The sequence below is a fragment of the Corvus hawaiiensis genome, chromosome 9 (genome assembly GCF_020740725.1).
Source record: "Corvus hawaiiensis isolate bCorHaw1 chromosome 9, bCorHaw1.pri.cur, whole genome shotgun sequence".
Lineage (NCBI taxonomy): Eukaryota > Metazoa > Chordata > Aves > Passeriformes > Corvidae > Corvus > Corvus hawaiiensis.
The window spans coordinates 12,106,081-12,128,317 of record NC_063221.1 but is presented as its reverse complement, the minus strand read 5'-3'; the positions used below and the strand labels follow the sequence as shown (position 1 = coordinate 12,128,317).

The 22,237-nt window shown below is 36.6% G+C and overlaps 1 protein-coding gene across 4 annotated transcripts in view; it reads right to left on the bottom strand.

The window, feature by feature from the left end:
* Nucleotides 1-22,237, bottom strand: part of VAV3 (vav guanine nucleotide exchange factor 3) — a 151,536-nt gene that overhangs the window by 61,316 nt on the left and 67,983 nt on the right. For all 4 annotated transcript variants that reach the window (XR_007205352.1, XM_048312782.1, XM_048312781.1 and 1 more), the window contains exons 11-17: nucleotides 21,095-21,163; nucleotides 18,569-18,655; nucleotides 18,033-18,118; nucleotides 17,528-17,660; nucleotides 17,120-17,229; nucleotides 2,008-2,109; nucleotides 713-813 (exon numbers count right to left, since the gene is read on the bottom strand). Coding sequence is in view for 3 of the 4 variants with exons in the window: in XM_048312782.1 (XP_048168739.1) it covers nucleotides 713-813; nucleotides 2,008-2,109; nucleotides 17,120-17,229; nucleotides 17,528-17,660; nucleotides 18,033-18,118; nucleotides 18,569-18,655; nucleotides 21,095-21,163 (688 nt within the window). In the remaining variant the exon portion in view is untranslated. The remainder of the gene's footprint in view (nucleotides 1-712; nucleotides 814-2,007; nucleotides 2,110-17,119; nucleotides 17,230-17,527; nucleotides 17,661-18,032; nucleotides 18,119-18,568; nucleotides 18,656-21,094; nucleotides 21,164-22,237) is intronic.

Below are 22,237 nucleotides of genomic sequence, written 5' to 3'. Positions count from 1 at the left end.
GAGATCCAGAAGATGTCAGAAAGACATTTACAGGTATAATACTGAGCAGAACGGGAAGACGTCAAATCTTTGGAGTTATTTGTGGGAGGCCAAACAGTAGTTGAAATCAAAAGATTCCTTAAGGTCCCAAAGAGCAGAACAACAGGGGAAGTGCAAAGTGACAATGGCCAGGGAAGAAATTCACAGAGCAATTGATTAAAAGAATTAAAAAAATAGTTCTTAGGTGTGGGAAGTAGAGAGCCATCAATCACCTTTTTGTGAATATTGTGAGTGGACAGAAACCATGGAAACCAAAAAGATGAAAGAGGAAGCTGAGGCAATACAAACAGCTGTAGGAACTGAGAGGAAAATATGAAAATTGACACAGACATAAAGGGAGAAACACAAGGATGATAGATGATGCACTGTACTGTAGGTGTTACATATGAGCAATCCACAATTGCAACTACAGCAATTCCTTGTTGTATAGGACATTGACGAAGAAATTGGGTTTGACCTGTAACAGTTCTCTCCTGCTTTGGAACATTTCAATTTAGTAGCAATAAAAATCCCTATGAATCCTAAATGCAATTCTAATTGTGCTTATAAATGGTAGTTTCACAAGTATGCATGTTACAATAAACACAAATTAGAGGTAAACTAAACCTTAATTATATCTAGCAAGTTTTATGTTCTAATTAAAAATGGTATTCGAACAATAAAAATTACTTACCACCTAAATTAGCCCTGCCACAATTGTCTAGTCTTCCTAAACATTCTTTGTGTGCTCCAGCTCCACACTTAGAACATAAATAGCCTTGATAAAATGTACCCCTGTAAAATAAAATTAGGTAGTGGTACATAAGAGGTGACAAATTCCACACATAAAGGACATAAGAGACATGGCAGAAGGTATTAGAAGTCATTTGTTGTTCTGCATAATCATAGTCCTTAAAGGCTTGAGAAAAAGTGACATCTGACAAACAAGCAGCTCATCTACTTTCTGTTACTACTAGCCAATTAAAAATCACAACCAGACAGTTCTTTCAGACTACTAGTAGAATAAAAACCTCCATTTCAAATGTAATCCAAAGCTCCTTTGGAACAGTTCACTTAAAATGATACCATTATGCATCTATCCTACTACAGATCTACACTGCACTTCATCTCAGTGGGAATTCGCCTAGGCACCACGAAGAATAGGATTCAGTTCAAGAGAGTTGAAAGTTTGAATGTATATTTAAGCATTAAGTAGTTTAATAGGCTATATTGCAAATATTCTTGACTTCAAATTTGTTCATTTAAAAAAAAAAAACATGTATCATGGACACCTCAGTTAATCTTCAGAGCTGCTAATTCCTCTAACTGTCGCTACACAAGGTGGCATTTGGGAATACCCAGCTGGAGGCCCATGGAGAACAACATAGCATCCTGGGGGCTGTGTCCTGAATGCACTACAGCTGCTCCTCAGCAACAGCAGTTTGCAGCAGACACAGTAACTCAACTACACTGCTCCAAAGTCAGGAATTAGCCCTCTTGACTTTAAGTTTAGAAGGTTACACCATTTTTCATAGTCACTGAGACCTTATTGCATTGAGGGGGGAAAAAAAAAATCCTAGAAGAAAGAAAAATTCTCTGAAACTCCAGGTCAGTCTGACTATTCAGGAAAAGCTCTGCTAAAGAAAACAAAAAATCTACGACAGGGAGGAACATACCTGAAGTTAATTTATTCCATGCCTGTGCCTAAAAAAGGCACTACCCACACTCAAACGCCCTTGCTAAAATGCTGTGCCCTCATTTTTCAGAATATCAACAATACACAACGTACAATCACAGAATGGTTTGGGTTGGAAGGGACTGTAAAGATTGTCCAAACCTTCTCCCATGGACAAGGACACCCTTCACTAGAGTGGGATGCTCAAAGCCCCATCCAGCCTGGCCTTGAACACTTCCAGGGATGGAGCATCCACAACTTCTTGCAGGGGCGGGAAAGGGAGAGACCACCACCCAAAAGAACCTTTACAATACCTTAGAAGCATCTGACAGACTTTACAAGATGTCACCCGACTGAAGGTATGCATTTTGAACTCATGAAAGCTCGTGTCTGCATAGTCTGGCCGGATGTTTGACCTAAAAACAAAATTTGAAAATATGCATTAAATGAAATGTAGAACACAAGGCAACGTTCACAGCAGGAAATCTTAATCCACAAACAGATGGTTTTATTTACACTTTAATGTTTTTCACGGACAAGAATCAGAAGTATGGACTTTACCACACACCTTGAGATGAAATCTGAATTATGATATTATGCAGACCTAGTTCTTAAATATACCCTATAACTACCTTAGCTGTCACAATAAAGAGAAAACTAAAAAACTGGGTTTTATTCTTGTTTGAGTAACCAGGATCATTCTCAGTAATATTTTATTATGTGAATGCACTAGGAAAAGCAGCTCACAGCCTGAGAAGCACCATATTTGAAAACATTAGCAATAATTTAGGACAGTTAGGTCATAACTCTGCAGCAATATACTGGATAACCTGAGTGCTTTCAAAACAATTAGAAAATATTCGCCAGGGTTTGGTTAGTCTTGTTTAAATGTGTTGCACACTGCCCACAGCTGTAGCTGCACACAGTAAATTTAACAAAATGAAAGATCACTATTCACAGTGCCAAGATACCAACACAATTAGCAGACTTATTTCCAAAGATCAGATTTATGCACAAAGCCCTGGTCCATTACCATACATGTGTTTTGTTTACCCTCCCTACTGATCACTTTTAAAAGGGGGTGTATAATTTAAATATGACCCACTCATCATTTGTTGCACCAGTGACTGTTTTCAGATTTATTTTAATTTTATTAAGTAATCTATTTGATTTTTTTCTGTCATCTGTCCCATTTCCAAGACTGAATGGGAGAACAGGCATTTTCAGTGGGTTTCTTTTTTTTTAAATTCAATAAGATCCCCAAACTAGCTTAACACTGTCAAAATCAGTAGTGATGAAATGCTAGGTACATAATTTAATATTAATCTAGACTGTATCAGTCAAGAAAAAAAATATATAGTAAGGGTTAATGTATTTTTTACTATTATTTATATTAGAATGTTTAAGACTCCATAAAGTTCTGGTATTTTTTTAGCAAAAAACATAGCAAGGCATGATGCATAGGAATTAAAATAGGAAAAAAAATCCTGAGGGAAGGAATGCAAGAATCTACAGTACTCAAAGGAAAAACCAGAAGCTTTTCCGACATAGAAAATTACATATTCTTCCATTAAAGTTGGAGATCTTTATAATACATAAGAATGAAACTTACAAGTTAACTTCCAGACTAAAACACAGACCAGCCACAAACTGCAATGAAACATAGATAACCACGCAAGCATCAATCCCTCTTGGACAGAATTAAAAGGCTTACAAAAAAACCATTCAAAGAATCTGTTTCAGTATGCAGTGTTAGAAAGGTCAATCTTCAAATCCACCTGCTGAAAATGAACATGCTGAAAATGAAACTGTACTCAAAAAGCAAAAGGAATTTTGTTTTTATGCCTGAGAATAACCTTACAATCAGTACTGGTTTTAATTATCTCCTTATTTCTTATTTTAATTTCTTCTCTAACATGCAAGATGTCAATACCACAATTCCTGCTAACTGAAAGAGGTGTGCATACTACCCATCTACAGCAGGAAGGTACAGTAACAGGATAAAATTAATCTCAAAAAAGTAAAGAACTTTTTAAAACAGGACAAAAATAATTGTTATTTTTGGGCTCTTAACTTGGTACAGTCTGTATTTCATAACGTGTCTGCCAGAGGGTTGCCAAAACTTCTTCGGCTGTACTCCAGGCAATCCTGAAAAACCCCTAGAACAAGTTATAGGACTTAACTCCCAACAAAAGCTCATTTTTATCGACCATTTGGTTCAGACCAGGACATCGTGCAGAACTATGTTCAAAGTATGATCCAAAAGTGCAAGACTCACGAGATTGAAAGCATATCAAATTAAACCTAACAACCTGACCATTTTTCAAGAACAAGCCATAGAAAAAATTCCATTCATTTAATTAGAAAAGGATCAATCTTCAAAAATAATAACCATAAGTGGGTCAAAAGAAAAAAAAGTTACAACCTCATACAGAGAGTAGTTTAACACATGCATGTAACTACGCAACTTCCTTCCATTTGTAAAATTCTCCTTCATTCTTCTCTCAGGCTATCTTCCACAAAGATTGAAATGCATGAACTACTCAAAATATACCTCCTATTAACAGAACAAAGATGATACAGTGTATTCATTCTTCTTTATATTAAAAGCAGTATTTGAAAAGAACAGCGCAAAATAAGAAACTGTATGCTTACTCTGGAGACAGAGTGCTGTAAAGTGAAGAACAATATAGGAAGATATTTAGTGATCCAACAAAACCCAGAAAAATAAAATCAATGTGTACTGTCTACTGCAAATGTAGAGGTGGAATAAGGAAAGCTTTGTAGGAGAACATATAGTGCAATGCTAACTGTGGACAGGAAAACACTTGCACATTCTGCTACCTGACCAGTAGCATTATGCATTATGGCAAATCCAGTTCTGTAGTCCCATCACATCAGACAAGTCTGAGATGATGCACTATACCAGCATGTATGGAGCAGTAAGCCTTTTAATGTAAAGTCTGAAACTTACTTAATCTAGGGGTTTGGTATTTTGGTTTTCAATATATTTCTTTTCCAAAATCAAAAATAACCAAACCTGACTGATACGTCAAAGTTTCCAATTAGAGATTAAGCACAACTCATCTGTGACTAAGTCCAAATACTACAAGGACCATAGGAAATTTTTTCCACAAAACTTTTCAAACTCAATATCACGCACTATGCTTTAAGTTTTTGGATACAGCAAATAAAGCTGCTAATGTGAAATAGTCATGACATAGCATACAACTTTTTATAGCCATGTCCAACCATAAAGAAGCTCTTTTAGTTACAGCATGGAAGCCTTACACTGACACCCTCAGAACACAGAGCACAGCTCTCGCAACACAGTATAGAGAACATTTCATCCTTTTCAAATCTACTTCCCAACCTTTAGGCAAGACAGAAAAAAACCTGAATATTTATGGTAATATTAATTTTGAGAATCATACTATTTTCCTCTTTAGAAGAAGGATTTCTTGTTGGAGACAAAAAAAGGAAACCCAGACATGATTCTTAGCAAAATTCAAATGTTTTGAAGCAATTAATAAAATTTGAGTCTTAAACTGGGTTCCTTTGCCATCACAGTGGGACAGCCAAGCCCTCCTGCAGACTCCTCAGTCCTTCCTACCACAACTACTACTATTATGAGGTGCCCCAGGCAGGAAAAGAAACCAATGTTCTATTTCTGCTGTCAAACAATCTTGATGGGTGGCCAGAGCAGGAAGTCACTCATACACCAGAAATACTTAATCGGAAGTAAATAGTGACAGAGAACACGTTCCTCATTTTATTGTAAAGCTCTCTTATTTTTACAAGCAACAGCAATGTGGGGAGGGAAAAGTAGTCTCCCTTTGTCTCTTCTACTTTTTCCCCCAGGCACTTTTAACTTCTCCACTCCAGCAGAGATAAAATGTCAATGTGAATCTGTTATTAGGACAATTTTTCCAATTCTCTCCTCAATTCAGCACCAGAGATTTTATAAGGGACAACTACAAGTGCTCCCTCCTGCATAGTGCTGGAACCCCACAACCAGATTTACTCCAGTTGCTACTGCAGTGGCCTTGGGCTGCCCCTGAGCCTTCAGCACAAAGCTTTCTTGTTCCAATTTACTTACAGAATATTAGTCCCACAGGGACCAATTCACTGCTACACCACCACCCCAGAGACCTGCAGGTGCGTATCTCACAAGTCTCTGCCACTTGGACACGCGATTCTTGTCTCTGCACGAGCCATGGGAGCCACCGTTCCAGGGACAGAATGACCATCGTCTTCAGTCCATCCTCCATCTCTCAATAGTCCCTTTGTCTTTAAAGTTTTACAAGTTCAGTGTAGCTACCAGGTGTCTTTCAATTGTCTTTCATATCATCAGACTTTGGAGCACTCCTTGTGCATGTGAAATATTCTCCTTCTAAAAATATTCTCTCCACATTTACAGTGACACTTCTCTCCACTAACTCGTTCTCTTCAGAAGAGTAAATTGGTCATAGGCCAATCTCGTCCCACCCACATAATGCAGCACCTTTATAAATGGTGTCAGGAAGTGCCATGTTATCAACCATCCCCCACAAGCCTCTGCAGACAAAACCCATTCTAGAAATCATCTATGCTTAGATAATGGCATAGCTGACCACAGAGTAATGATATAGATAGCAAAAAATTGTCTTGTCAGACCAGACGTCTAGGTGCTTATTCCTATGCCTACAGAATAAGGAATAAATTCTTTTGACTATCTTACCTCAAAATACCGAAAATAATTGTGTGTATGAAAAAAATGAAACCATTTGAACTACAATTTTCTCACACTAGAGGCTGGGATAACACATCAGAGACTTAAAACTCATGCTTAACCCTCAAAACAAACATGTCACAATCAAAAGACTAACACTTAAGTCAAAAAAAAAAGCAATGAACCTTGGCAATCTTGACATATCCATCTGTGTAAATTCTAGACCCCGTTTTACAAACCTGAACTTTGATTACCTTTGATCTGAAGTGTTGCCAAGGTGCATATGCAATGAACTGTGTGTCATTAGTATCAAACAACTTAGATAAGATGTGTTACTATAATTTCCTTACTTAATCAAAGCCATATTCTGATGAGAAAACATTTGAATCAGAATGCGTCTGAAGAGCAGTAGAATATCACAGGCATTCGGCTCCCTTATAGCAACAATTTAGGGGTTTATCAGCATTCTTACATTCATGCTTGTTTCCTACAAGGAAAGCTATACAGAGTACCTTTCACAACAGGCTGGAATAAACAAATAAATTACATCATCTTCAGGGGGATAGGCACAAATATACTTTCTTTTACTGTCAGTTAAAGTATCTCTACACAGGTAGGGTTTACAAAATAAAATGCACCAGGAATACTACTAAACATGCAGCCAAAAAACTCCATCTTTTCTACTAAATATGTAATTTCTATAGATGTATCCCAAGAGAATAAATAAAAGGCTGAGAGATAGCTTATTATGTAGCTCCTTCCTCCTATTTTCCCAGGTGGAAAATAATATATTAAAATCCCATTAATCCCATTAAATCTTCATTTCCAGAAAGGATATATTTCTAAATATATAAAAAATGAAAAAAATCTTGGTTTATAGATTTTTCAATACTGAGTACATCTCTCCTTGGATGTTTAGCACTTCAGATATTTCAGTATTAGCCTTGGAGACCAAGAACTATTGTCTCAAGTTTGTCTTGCATGGACATATTACTGAAAGCTTACTGGCTGCCAACAAATCTAACAGAAATATAATCAAGGGATAAAATGAAATATTACATTTGTTAGATTAATTAAATCCTCACACCAAGTTTAAATATTAAATAGGAAATTAATAAAATGCAAACCACATGGCCTTTACTGAAAAGGAGTATACAAAAGAGAAAAAGTGGCATTATGAAAATGCAAGAGTAGAAGCAAATAAAACGTGCAGTCTTTGGCTCCTGGTTAGAAATGTCAATCTCATAGCACAAAACAAGCAAGAAGCTATTTAACAGCAGAGAGCACTGCAAAGTGACCATCTTACGGCTTCACCTCCAGCAAGGAGTTAAAGGAAGGAGACGGCAGAACACAGCGCAAGGGAAAATTCTTTTATTATAAATCTATTTACCATTGCATTTAATGCTACTAATTAGAAACTGTAGTTTAAACAACCTGCAAGGTCCAGTGCTGTCCTCCACTAGTGACCAGTTCTCTCTTTCTCGCTGTATTTTGAGGGCCACTTCTTTTAATTGCTTCCCTGGCAGCTTTTCAATACCAGCTTGACTTCAGCAATTAAGACCTCTCCAGATTTCCCCCCTCCCTGGGTCTAGGCCACTGAAAAGGTGTTGCTTAAACCCACTACAAACAATTCAATTAATGTTGAAAAATTACTACTCTGGAGTACTTAATTAAAAACTCAACCTCTCTTTCCCAATCTTCAAGTATTTTTAAACTTTTTTTTTTCTTAAACTGGAAGGGAAAATGTATCACAGGAAGGGAAAAAAAACCTCTTCAGAAGTTTGATATTCCTGGGAGATATGCAGACGAGAAGCACATCCATGCTTAATCACAGCATGTATAGGAAAAGAAAGAATGAACATTTCACACAAAGAGAAATGCAAAAGTAACCCTTTGCAAACAGATCAAGAAAGTTCCTTTCAAAAGTGAATTGGCTGCAAAAGAAGATAGTATCAGCAAGAGCAAGTGCTGAGCCAGGTACTGTGGGGTAGATCACTGCTATTAAATACAGAGAAAGCAAAGGCCTTGTAAACATTGACTGAATCAAGTAAGTCATTCTTAGAGGACTGATGGATAAACCTCTCAGAAATCATTTAGGCCCAGAGATGTTCCTCCAGTCTGCCATAGCTCAGCAGCACTGGCATCTCTGAGACAAGAGCAACCTTCTCTTCCTCCAGCAGCAATTCCACAATAGTTTTCTGAGTAACATGAAACAGCAGCAATTTCTTGGCTTGGAAACAGGCTGTCGAGCAGCCACAGGTTCTGCGTAACAGTACAGTGAGACAGCTGCCCTTTCTTTGGGGTTGACAGTTCTCCCCAAAAGGGAAAAACATGCTAGGAAGTTCTAATGATACGTCTTATTTCTGGGTATGACTTTTTTTCACAGAAATGCTATTTAGGTCAGGTCTAGAAAATCCTTTTCCCACCTCAGTCTCTTCAAGAAATGTAATCATGTCACAAGAAATTATGCGGAGTTCAGTTGTATGTACGTGCTTGAAAAAATGTCTGTGATTTTGAAAGTACATTATATTTGAAACTGAATAGCCATTTCACTTGATTAAAACTCGGCTTTAGAGAATAGTTAATGCACGTATGCCCACTTGTGAGCCCAGAGACGTAACAAATAAGTGGATGCGTGAAGCATCAGATAAAGAGTCTCCAGTGAATTGCAATTGTTTTAAGTATTAAAAGAAGAAATACTACAGGGAGCTCAGGTAAAACTCTGTACCTTGACTCTCCTCAACTCTCAACCTCAAGTTAGACCTTTGCATTTCAGAGCTGATATTATTCTGCACTCCATGTTATGCTTGCAATAATTTGAAATGCTCCCTACAGAACTGTTCAGAATTATGGACACCCTGAGCACAAACTGCTGAAGATCATTTTCAAGTGTATGTTACATGAAATCTGATGCTGTGCTCATGCGTTTATAAAGAAAACGGCACAGGTTAATACCTCTGGATACTAAAAATTTTCATTCCAGATTTACTTATTGTATAAATAATTGGCATCACTGCAGAAAATGCATTGGTAAACCCAGATCTAACATAAGTATTTCTAAGATATTAGTTGCTAACAGAAATTATTTATGAACACATCCTAAAAAATTCCTGGTTTTTGCCAAAGTGACCTCCTTCCAAAATTTTACACACCTTAAAATTTAGCCATGACAATTGGTACTAAGCATCTCAGAGAATTGTGGAAAATTTTTCTAGCACTAAAATATAGCTATTGTCACATACTCAAATGCTACCTAGACAGTTTTAAAAAAAAAAAAATAACACCAACCCCACAACAGGAAGCCATGGATGTTACTGTCAAACACGACTAAAAGCTCTCAGCCAAACCTCATATGAAGGATTTCAAAGTTGGTCTCAAGACGTGTTCACCCTCACTCCCTGCTGTGACATGCAGCAGACGTACCCTTAGGATCCCACTCCCTACAAACAACCAGTCTTACATTTACACTATGCTTACTTTCCACTCAAAGTAGTTCAGCTCTGTGCACTATCACCATTTCAACTGATCACACAACACACTGTCATCTAATAGAAAGGCATTTGTGCAATAAAAAAGTAAGAGAGCAGAAAGAAAGACACAAGTAATTTACAAATAAGTAAAATACAAATAAGTATTCCTTTTTGAATCTTTACAAGGATTTTATTATTTACCAGAAAAAAAAAAAAAGGCATTCCTAAGAGATATTCTCACTAGAGGTGAGCAATGTCATTTCACAAAGGATGATTTTCAGGTTCTTTTTTACCTTCTCTTCTCAGGAGCAATGCTGATTACTTACAGCTAATTCATTTTCTCTGTTCCAGCTCGGCTGTTATATTTCACAATCATCTTTGAAAATGCTATTTACTGAAGTAATCAATCAATCAATTCTCTATATGCTAATACTCAAGCATTCTAGTTTGTCACATCAAAGAGTCTTCATCAAGAAGACATGTTATAAAATTAAATTAACCATATCACAAGTAAATTGTGCTTTTGATCAAGAACGCGCGCAACTTGTAAGAATTTGCTAGGAAATTTGCTTATTTGATCATATGATGAGTGGCTTTTTTGAGATCAAGGAAAGTATCTTGTTAACTTTTTGGAAACATACTGCATTGTTTCAAACAAGATAATGGCTTTCCTTTTTCTTTATCAGTTTCCTTTCCCAAAAAGGATGGGAGATGAACTGCTTTGAGCTAATCTATTCCTGTATAAAATTTTTGATCACTACCTGATAGGAACAAAGCTCTGTCACACATTAGTATTTGTAAATCAAAAGCATCAATACTTTATGTACTTTAATATTCACTGGCTGAGTCTTATTTGTGAAAGTTCTAAGTCTTACAAATCCGAATTTACCAAGTTGCTTGTATTGATAAGCTTTAAATACTTTATAATATACATTTAACACTTAACTGAATCTATTTTACACTTAACTGAAGACAAGTCTATGTTTTGGAGTCAAAAACTGTGAAAATACAGGATTTATACAGCCATTCACTTGTAAATTACTCGAGAAATACCTGTATCTAAGAAAAAAAGGTAGCATTGGTTTGCAAGGAGAAGCTAGGACATCTATTCATATAACCAGAGTATCAAGACAAACACATAACACAGCATTCCATGTTTTAACACTGAAGATAACTCCCTGCACAAAAAAAGCCAGTATTAAGATGGTGGTACTTTATTTTTATGATGGAGTCACTACAAAATTTATTTCACTGAATTTTAAGAAGCACTAATTTTCATAGTAATATACCTCACACATTGTAAGGTAAGTTGTAAAAACAAAGATTGGGATATCTTTTGTGAACTGGAAGACATAATATTAAAGTATATTTATCATCTTCAGGTGTTTACCCACTCTTTTCATAAATTCTGGTTTGCTTTCACATTTTACACTGTCCTTACACTGTGCTCTTAATCATACATAGCATCTTCACACCGTTCTTGTTGTGTCCGGAATAATCTAAAGAAATTTTATAACTATAAATATGTTGTGAATGATTGCTTATAACCCTGAAAAACATTTGATCAAAACCAACTGGAATCACAGCAAAGAACAAGCAACCATTCTTCTTTAACAGACACGAAGTTGGCATTCATTTTTGCAGTATTGCAATATTTATACTGATGAAAAAACCCCAGGCAGACATGTTTGTTTATTGCTTTGGTAACCTATGTGAGGTTGGTACAAGTGAAACACCTCTGCAGGTTATTTGAAAAATGCAGCAGACATCTAAGGCTTTTAAGGTGCTCTGATAAGAAAGCTTTAATTTGTCAGTGTTCAATATGTCAGAGCTCAAATATTCTCTCAGAAGAAAGCTTAATGCGCATGCATTATTAATGCACTATCTATCTGAGGGAACAGATCTATTTGAGCAGAATCTGACCAATGTCATTAGACACAGAGTGCAAAGTGAATTTGAAAATGCGAAGGATAATAGGTAAGAGAACACTTTTCACCTACCTTGTGTCTTGTACTAGTTTTCTTTAAAATTTAGAAAATTAATGAGCTCTAGTTACAATTTATGCAGTTTCCCTAATCTAAATTGTTGTGCACACACCTACCAGGTTTGATAATCAATGAATCTCAGGGTTATTTCCTTACTATCAGATGATATGTTCTGTGTCCCTTGAGTTGCAAGACGTGAATTACGTCGAACTGAAGCAGCAATTTTTCAAAAACATGTTAGACTCTACCTGAGCTGTTGCACAAACTCTCTAGTGACTCAAAACAAAGTACAGTGTAATTAAAACTAAAACCACTACTTTTTGAGGGCTGTACAGCTTTCATGTCTGAAGTCTTTTATTTAGGTATGTAAAAGAAAAATCAGATTCATTAACTCCATACCCTAATCACTATAATGAACCTGTTTCCCACTGATTTTTCAGGCATTACTAATTAGACATGACATTAATATTGCTATTTCAGCTACAGCATCTAGGCAGAAACTACAATCATAGTACTTCAGAAGGTGAAATTTTAACTGTTCCTCTGCCTGCAAGATGTTTTCATAAATTTCTCAGTTTGTGAAAGGCAGTAGTTGCGTAAGGCCTAATTAAAAGGTGTGTTACAACACTGTTGCAAGAGACTTTACCATTTTGATTCTGTGTGTCTTGAAATCCAGCAGGACTAAACTCAAGCTGACACAGCCATGAGCAACCTAAGCCCTGCAGAAGACTGAAGTTGAAAATCTCCACGCACCTCTTCCAACCTAAATTCTTCTTTAAATTGCATTATGTATAAGACATTTCTATACTCAAGTTTGCTGACCATCATTTTTAGAGTGGATTACAAAGCCCAGCTGAGAAAGGCTTAATTAAATTAGAAACTGGACAACATGATGACAAAATAAATTCAGCACAAACCAGCACAAGACATTGCATGTCATATTACACCAATAGGTTCAAATATTCTCAGTGGGAAACTATAATCTGCAACCTTTCATGGGAAAGATCTCTGCTGTTGTGACAATGAGAACACACACCTGCTTCATGCCCTACTGTGATCAAGAAACAAACTACACACAAAGAAGTATTTAGCGGATGGAAGCGAATATTAAGTGTCAGCATGAGACAGACGTAGCAACAACCAACAGATTTTCTTTCAGTATTTATTCTGTCATCTCATGAGAAAATTGAAGAATTAAATTCTTCCCTACAATGATGAGAAAAGCAATTGTTCTATAATAAGAAATTAAGCCTTGTAATTAGCTAAGGAGTAATATAACTGTGGTACATACATTGAATATGTACATATGCATACAACAGAGGAGGAAAACTTCAACTTTCAAGGCATTTTTTTCTTTCTACAAAGAATGGTTAGCATAAATTCATTGACACAAATATTACTCAACTATTTTTAAAAATAAGCATTTTTAAAACCAAAAAGCATGTGTAGAAGAGCTTTCTAGGGAAAAAAATACCAATCAACACTCCCACCTTTGAGCATAAGCTGAATAACATGAAAGTATAGAATATTTTATGTAATCTGTAGGTATATTATGAGACATTACATATCTGCTCTGGTTCTTCTGGTGTTTTTAATAGAGGAAGAAATTAGACAGGATGTGCTACTAGAAATTATAAAAGATTTTGTCTCACACAATAAGTTTTTGAGGTTTTAAATGGCCTAGTAATGGCAAATAAACCATGCACTTTATCACATTGCTGACAAACTTTCATTCAATACATGATGTCTCTAATTTGGCTGAATGGAAACAGTAATTTGGCTGTACGCTTCTACCAATATTATCTTGGATATGGAAAGACTTTGCATTAAAATCAATGCTATTTGAAACGCTAGACCAAATTTAAACATTCCATGTCTAGTACAGTAAAGTCTTTGCAGCACTATCTTTGAAAAGATGCTTATTTACCCTTGCAGCTGAAGGCTCATCCACTGCTATGAACAGAGCTCCAAGAACAAAACAGCAGCTGTTCAAATTGGCCACTGTCACAGTTAAGCATCACATCTCTTCCAAGGCAATAAGCAGGTTACACTCCCCCTGTGCATGCAGAACTTCCACTCACCAGTGAGAAGAGGCACATCAAGACAGAACTCAGGCGCTTACCATGATGGCTCCTCTTAAAACATCCTCCAGTGGTCTCTGCTAGACAACTTCACAAAAACTTATCAAACCCACCAACCAAAACTTAGACTTTAAGAGCTTGACTGGAATACTAACTATGCTGCCCCAGTGTGCTGCTTCATTTTATTGTGATCTACAAAATCCAGTAGTCCAAAAGAACCAACAATTTTGGGTTGTACACAGTAAACCTTTTTTTTTTTTTTTTTTTGGGGGGGGCGGGGGGTGGTATGGGTAAATGAGCAGCTTCAGCTGTGGCTATTCTGTGTATAGGTGAACAGCATCAAACTCAGTGGTGCAGCCAGACCACAGTATCATTGTTGTACGAGGATGGGCTGTATGAAGAGACTTCAAGAACACCAATGAAATTCTTAGGAGTAATAGAAATCATAGTGTTTGGTATTATATATTCTCTAAATAAAGCAACAGTGTCAGGAAAACAGCAAATACACACTGTAGGAACAAAGCTGTAATACAAATAAAAACAATTTACTCGGTTTCCTATGACCAGTAACCCAGCATTTCCAACCTCCCTCAGAATAAAACTCACCACACACTACAGTAAGAGATCTGGCTAAGAGGTAGAATATTTTCACAGATTTGTGAAATTTGCTTTCTAACAGAAACTTACTAGCTGAAAAGCAACACTCTGGAAATTGCACTGGGGTTTCATCTATCCTTACTTTAGGGATTTTCCATACCATGTATGCCTAATGTATTCCTGCCCTCTGCACCTAAATCAAGTCGAGCTGGCAAGGCAGTGTTCTCCTCTATTTCATACTTCATCAGTAACATAAGCTTCCCATACCTGGAGACAAATTCTCACCTCAACAACACCAGCATCTCAACAGTAGGTGCTTTTTCAGCAAACAAACTATCACTATTTAATATGCCAGTATAAGCATTGAAGTTCCCCCCCTCAAAAAAATAGAAATTACAGTCTAGCTAAAATAATTATGCCTCTAAGACAGTTCTAGTGGCAACAAGCTTAATTCTTACTTTAAAAATAACAAGAGAGATCCTAGTTTGTTCTCTTATTATGTTCTTAGATTAACATTTGCACAAACCTAACTTCAACACACTGCTATCCCAAAGGAATTGAAATTTCTGTCTGGAACTCAGTAAACAACATCACTTCTGATAATCAAAACCCAGTATTATTCATCCCTTCAACTGTGCTGGTTTTGCAGTCTTGTAAAATTTTTAAGTAATGAGAATAATTTTGTCCATAGAAGCAGCACTTATAATTGTATGTGATGAATAAGAGCATAATTTCAACCATGGCTACTTTTCAGAGCAGAAGAGTTAATCTACACAGTAGACAACGAGAACCCTGAAAACAAATCAAACCAACCAACAACCATTCAACATGCTTGGCTTAGTTTATTCCCAAATACAAACTCTTGTGTCTCAACATGCACTAGAATACAATTATTGCTACATGCACCAAGGTATGTTTTGAGACAGATGCTGAGGGAAACATGCAATGAAGTCAAACTCATGTAATGGAGTGGTAATAATGCCACTGCATCATGGTGCACCTCAGCCCTGATCCTACTGCTCCAGCCCTGGTGCCTTAACCAGATGGAAGGAGGTTAAACTAGAGGTGTGGCTTTACAAGAAGGACAAACATCCATGCAAGACACCACCACCCATTTTCAAAGACCAAGTCCATCTGCCAGAGAGGAAACAGTGACACATGGACTCGTCAACCACTGAGGTGCTGCTTACTCTTACAGGCAAGCAGCAGCACCAACCCCTGTTCACAGAGGCACACTCCCAGCAGCTGAGCAGTGCTGGCAGGTGCCTAGCACTGCATGAGGGGCAGAGCTGCACTCATGCAGCAACACAAGGAGGGGCAGGGGAGAACAGTCCTGCACACAACCATCAAAATGCCTGAGACGAATTGGGAAAAAACTCAAAGTGCTCTCCCCACTCTCCTTAGCTCCTTGCCTGACTTCTGGTTTGCTTGGTTTGGTTTCTTGGGGCACTGGGCCAGGACTCCTGAAGAGTGATGAAGATTTGCAATGCTGAGCTCCTCACCTCTCATACGTGTGTTAAGTAAATATAATTGTGGTATTATACAAAGTACAGCACGGAGAGCAGAGGGACAGAAAAAGGCACACATGCCAATAGACACCTCCTTCCACCCCAATTACGCCATCCAGAAATTTTTGCCAAAACATGTCATTTTTACCTTCAGCAAGATGGGAAACATAGTAAAGAGGCTTGATTATATCTGTCCAGCCCAGGGTCTCCTTCCTTATGTTTCCTTTTAAATCATAAACACTCACCACACTGAGGTTTTTAAAAAATATGCATAGTTTATGGGGAAGTTTCACTCAAATCAGCTCACAATGGCCTTTTTTCCTGAATCCACACACATTTAGGACCACACTGGGAGCCTCTCACTCCCCCTATTTTTCTTTCCATAAAACGAGCATCACCCTGTCATCCAATTCCCTTGTGAATGTTTTAAATTTAATCACAATACCCAAGGTGTCAATAGTCATGTTCGTCTTTCTGACAAGAATCAGAAATGGAAATAAATTTCATGCTGCATAACAATAATGTAATCTGCAGTGCTGCAACTCAACAACTTACTTTTCAAGAAGTCTAAAGCAACCTCATTTTACTTTAAAACATATAAAGGAATGCAGCCCTTTGAAACTAAATACCATGCAACTTGATTCAGGTACTAACTAGTATTTTAGATAAAAGCCACTAGAAAAGATGCCAGGATCCCCCCTCAAACCACAAGCATCACCTTTCAAAAACATACTTCAATTAGTCAAAATTAAAATGGGATGGGAAAAATGTCACTATTATGATAGACATTTATTGTTAAAATAATTAATGTTGTCCCGTGGTTGCTTAAGACATCATTACTAAAACAGTTTTAGCAGCAAAGTTGGAAAGTACTACATAGCCTAGAGTGCCCTCTTCCTTTTCCAAGACGAATTTCAGGGAAATACTGTTGATGAAGATGTCAATCAGTTTTTTCTCAGAATGTCAAATAAAATAACTAGACTGTATTAAAACATGGCAAAAGTTCATCATAATTTAAGCAAAATCCTTACATGAGTGATGAATGCGATTCTACCCTAATAAAAATATACTTACAGAGCCATCTGAAATTGTTCAAGCCATTTTTTCTTCAAGTCTTTAGTTTTGCAATAAACTTCTAAACCATTTTCACCTTGGTTATGAATGAGGTAGAAGCCATAAGACCACTGCATAAGAAGATTGATAATACAAAGGTCATAGTTATGAAGAAAGGAAAGGGGGGAAAAAAAACCCTAAAAATAACAAAGCATTTGTATATTCTTTAATTCATTAATTCTGGGAACAGCAAGACACATTATTGTGTTCCCTTAGAATGACTTACTCAAACATTTTAATTGTATCAAAATAAAGTTGAAACTTCTAAATATTCACTAAGAAATTGTATTTACATTTTAAACTCCTGCAAAATGCTTCAAATTCTTGCTAAAAATAAGCATTTTATGTGAATTAGCAACATATATTTACCTTCTTATTTTCTTTATCAGTAGTGGGATTATTTGTAATTTTGTATTTCTGAAGATCTATTATTTCCTTCATTTCGTAATTATCCCCCCTCCGTTTGCAAACAATGACAGCTAGATCAAACAAGAAGATATGCCTATGAAAATACAATACAGAGATGGTTAAAAACACTCCAGAAAGCCAACACCAAAAAGTCTTATTTTACACACTTTTGCCAGTGGCACTTAAATTTTGAAGACAAAGAGCTAAACTACTGGCTAATAAAACAACCAACACTGAAAGTATTTTTGATTAAGACCGACTCCTTGTAAGGGACTCAGTGATCTTAAATAATAATGTAATAACTAATTTTCCATTCGTAACTTTGCACATTCACTTGGTAAATGGTAGACAGGCCCAGTGAATGCCCACCAGAATGGAAAGCCCCCAAGAAGCAATGGGCTGGCTTCAAATCTACAGAGTTACTTAACAGGTTTTCAATAGCAAACACCACAAGGTATGCCATCACCTGTCTTGCCTTGCACGCTTGTCCAACGTTGTTATCCTTATTTCCCCATCACCTTGAGGTCTCCCATACTGTAAGAGGGAATGGTTCTGAAACAGAAGCAGAATGTATGATTCCATACAGCAAAAGTATGAACATAACACATTCCAATGTTAGACCACTCACTTCTTTTACCCCAAAAAACGACTTTTCAGACCAGCAAACATCTTTTCCTCACTACCATCTAAACTACACACTATAAAGAATCAGTCCATTCTAGTTTTGTCTTCAAATGGGAAAGGATGTCCCATTACAAAAACACCTGAGAGTCACTGTACACATACAAACCTTTAACTATGCAAATATATTTAACTACTGACAGCCAGAAAAGCAGAAATTTATGCACTCTAATACCCATGTCATTCTAAATCAAGCATACTTATACTTAAATATTACCAAGAATACTATAAACTCATATGAAATGAGGAAAAAATACATCTATCAATATTTTTGATCAAAAGTGATTTAAAAATTGTATGTAAATTAAAAACATCACATACCAAATTCTCTATTGATAGTTGAAACTGTCTAATTTCACAAAGAGTTTCATTATCTCTCTTTACTTCATTTACATATTGAGCCAAGTCCTAGAGTACCAACAAGCAAAAGGGAGGAAGAAAAATAACTTTTTAATAGCAAAAATACATTTTTAATACATTATTTTACTGCTTTAATACATTATTTTGACAAGTTTATTTCTAATTTTATCTTTGACTACATATTTAGTAATTTCTCTTGAAATTCTCTTTATCATTCAAGAATTACCAATACGTATGCCTAAATAAAGAAGGAAAAAAGTATCTGCAGATCTTCAATAATACAACACTCTTCATGGTATCTATTGGAACATGAATTTAGTATCAAAAAAGAGGGAAACAAGTAATAAATGCTAAAAAAGAGCTGATTTTTTCTGAATTTCTTTAGTGTCTTATTTTCAAGATTAAAGATGGAAATATAATTTATGCAGCACACTACTGAAAAAGCAGTCAACATCCCATATCTGAGGTAAATAGGAAAAAAATAGAGACTATAGTAGAAAACATCTATAAGGCAACTCAAAAGCAGAATGTAAGGTGTAAACGAATCATAAACCTGGGTGCTTATTAGAAGAGAAAAAGCTGTGGCCCCAGTAGTGGGATTTTGCTCTTACTGTCACACAGCAGAGAGAAGCCATTACACAGCAGATTTTAAAAGGGATATACTACCTGAAGTCACAGAGATCATTATTGTGCCCTTTACCAGAACATGTACTGTACACATTTCACTGAAGGCTTTAAAATGCTCTGAACATGCTTGAGTAATAGTGACAATTTGCTGGGGTTTCTCTGTTTATGGCTAGAGATGAGGAGTGAGCAGAAAAGGTAATTGGTAAGGTCAGGGATGCTGAGAGCAGCAGTTGGAAAAGGCATTCTCATCTTCCTAACTTGCTTTTACAGTATCCCTTCAATACAGTCACAAATTCAGAGGGTGGGAGGAAAATACATCTTCTTCCTAAGATGTTTTTAATCAGAATCCGTGAATAGCTGCAGTCATTATGCTAGTTTCCCAAATGGATCTGTGCAGGATACATTCACATCAGTCCTAAAGACTTAGCTTAGAAATTAAATAATGTCCTTTTCTTGCTGCTAAAAGAAATCCAACAGCATAACTCTACCAAGAATTTTCTTTCCTGGGGGGCAGTACCACTTTGCTAGCAGTTTTTCCAAAGACATTTTCTTTTTGAGCAGAGACACCAGGGTTTTTATGAGCAAAACACCAATGCTACACTGTTATTTCTACTACAGTGGCAGGGACTACAGTAAATCAGAATGGGAACAATGCTGCAACCTAAAGGAAAGACGCTCATACCTCAGGGGGTTTGTGGGTTTGGAGAGGGTGGGGGTGAGGTTTTGTGATATTTTGTTTGGTTACATCCTGCCAGCCAGCATGTATCTGCCACAGCCACTCTGGCAAGAGATTTCTTTGATTTTTCAGTCCAACAGACACCAACTATGAAGAAAGCCAGCAAATGGGAATGAAAAAGCAGGAGTAAATATAAAACAGAGTTATTTTCCTAGCCAATTAGCAGCAACCAGGATGCATGGCTTGCTACTAGATGGATGAAACACTGTGCCATCTCTTTTCAGGCACCTCTCCGAGGGAAATTATCATGGTGTCCATCCCTCTACACTCACTGCACAAAAATGGATAACAAAATAGGGAACTAAAAATCTCATTTGTGAGCTGGTTTGTATTCCAGGCATTCAAGGCAGTCACAAAATAGGAGACAGCTGTGTGACCCAAAACTAACTTAGTCTGACTTCAGCATCTACTGTGGAACATACAGATTACAATGGGAGATATAATTTATGTCACGTTGGCTCCTTTCCCCACAAAGACTAGAAAAAACTTCGCAATTCCAACACATGAATGTCACCATCTTGAAGCCAAGTGAAGCAGACCTGTGCTTTGTTTCTGAAGCTGTGCAGAGGAACACATATTACCTTATGCACAAGGCAGCACAGCTATTCTATAAAGCTATCCTATAAAGTATTTGTTTGTACCACTTGCAGGTGATTGTATAGTGACAGGTACCCTACCTCCAGAAAGATGCTACTGCTTTCAAAGGTAAAGCCACAGAGATCATATTAGGATGACAGAAAAAGGTCTTGTGAAGAAAGATAGCTGTCCATCACACTGGGAAATTACTGACCTTGATTCAAATTGGCTTACAGTAGTAGAAATATTTCTAAATTTCAGAAGCAAGACCAACATGATTGAAACACCTGTTTTTCAGCAAATGCAAAAGTAACCCGAAATGGGGAAGTTCCATTTCACAAACCCTCTGCTTCAGAAAACTACTCAACTTGTTTCCCAGACTTGAACAAAACCCTCATCTTTATACTTGCCATGACATAGAAAGCTCACAGGAACCTGTGAAAACATGTTTGAAATGTGAAGAACATGATCTCCTCCAGGAAATACAGTTCTGAGCTACCATTCTAACTGCCAGCAGACATAAATCCTTCACTGCCATAAATACTCACCTTCATTGCATCAAGTGCCAGTTTTAGATTTGCCTTCTCCATGGGATCAGCAGTGTGCTTTACCAGCTCCTGTGGACAAAGCAGTTGAAACTTTCCACCCAATGTCTGTCACATTTTAAATTGACATCATCATTGCTCATCCCCACCCCCCAAAAAATAAAGCAGAAAATACAACCCAAGAATAGGCATTTTCATCCCCACAGTTAGCAGCCTGTCAGTGAGTGGGGCCTATTGCAGTTAATTGGCAAGTGTTTAGTAATGATTGCTGTACAGCCTAAACACTGACTTTAGTTGCTAATGAACCATCACGAGAAGTGAATTTAGTCTGTCTAGTGCTTAAAACTTGCCAAATCAGATCATTACTGTATGTGCATGCTGGAAGCCCAGGTAAACAACACAAGTTCATTTACACATAGCTACATGGTATTTCATCCTCTTCCAAAGCATGCACTTGTCCACAGACAGGGATCCATACTGGCAGTAAAACCTCAGCTGAAGCATGCACAGCTTAAAAGTCACTGTCTCATTATACCTAAGAGGAAGCTGACTCAGAAAACATACAAATTTACACGTTCAAAGAATTCTTTTAGTCACTTCCCATATGGAAAATACAGGTTTCTTGGGCTTTATGAAGCGGAAGTGTAACCTCTTGGGGAAACAGGTCATTTCTTCTTTATAATTTGAGGCAATAATACATTTCCACTCACATAACTTAGTAAAATCATAAGAAATTAAATAGTATTTTTATACTCATGTTACAATTAATAATAATTATTTATAATTATTAATTATAATTATAATTAATACTTATATTTGCATTACAATTCTAATAATTTATTCATTATTTTCTTTCCAAGTCTGTAAAATATTTTTCTTGTACAACATATAGACAGTGTTACACAGAGCATAGTGACATTGTATATCATCTTCCGAGAATATACATGTTGATTATAAAATCATGAGTCAGATCCCATGGGTTTTTTTAAAAGAAGTCATACCATTCGTTTTGCTTTTTCCAATTTTGCATTGATCAACATATTGATGACTCATTTATAGAAGTATTTCAAAAATTTAGTATTACAAAATGTATGTTGTTCTGCAGACTCAAAATTATACTCCATATATAAGTAGTAGATCTTTTTA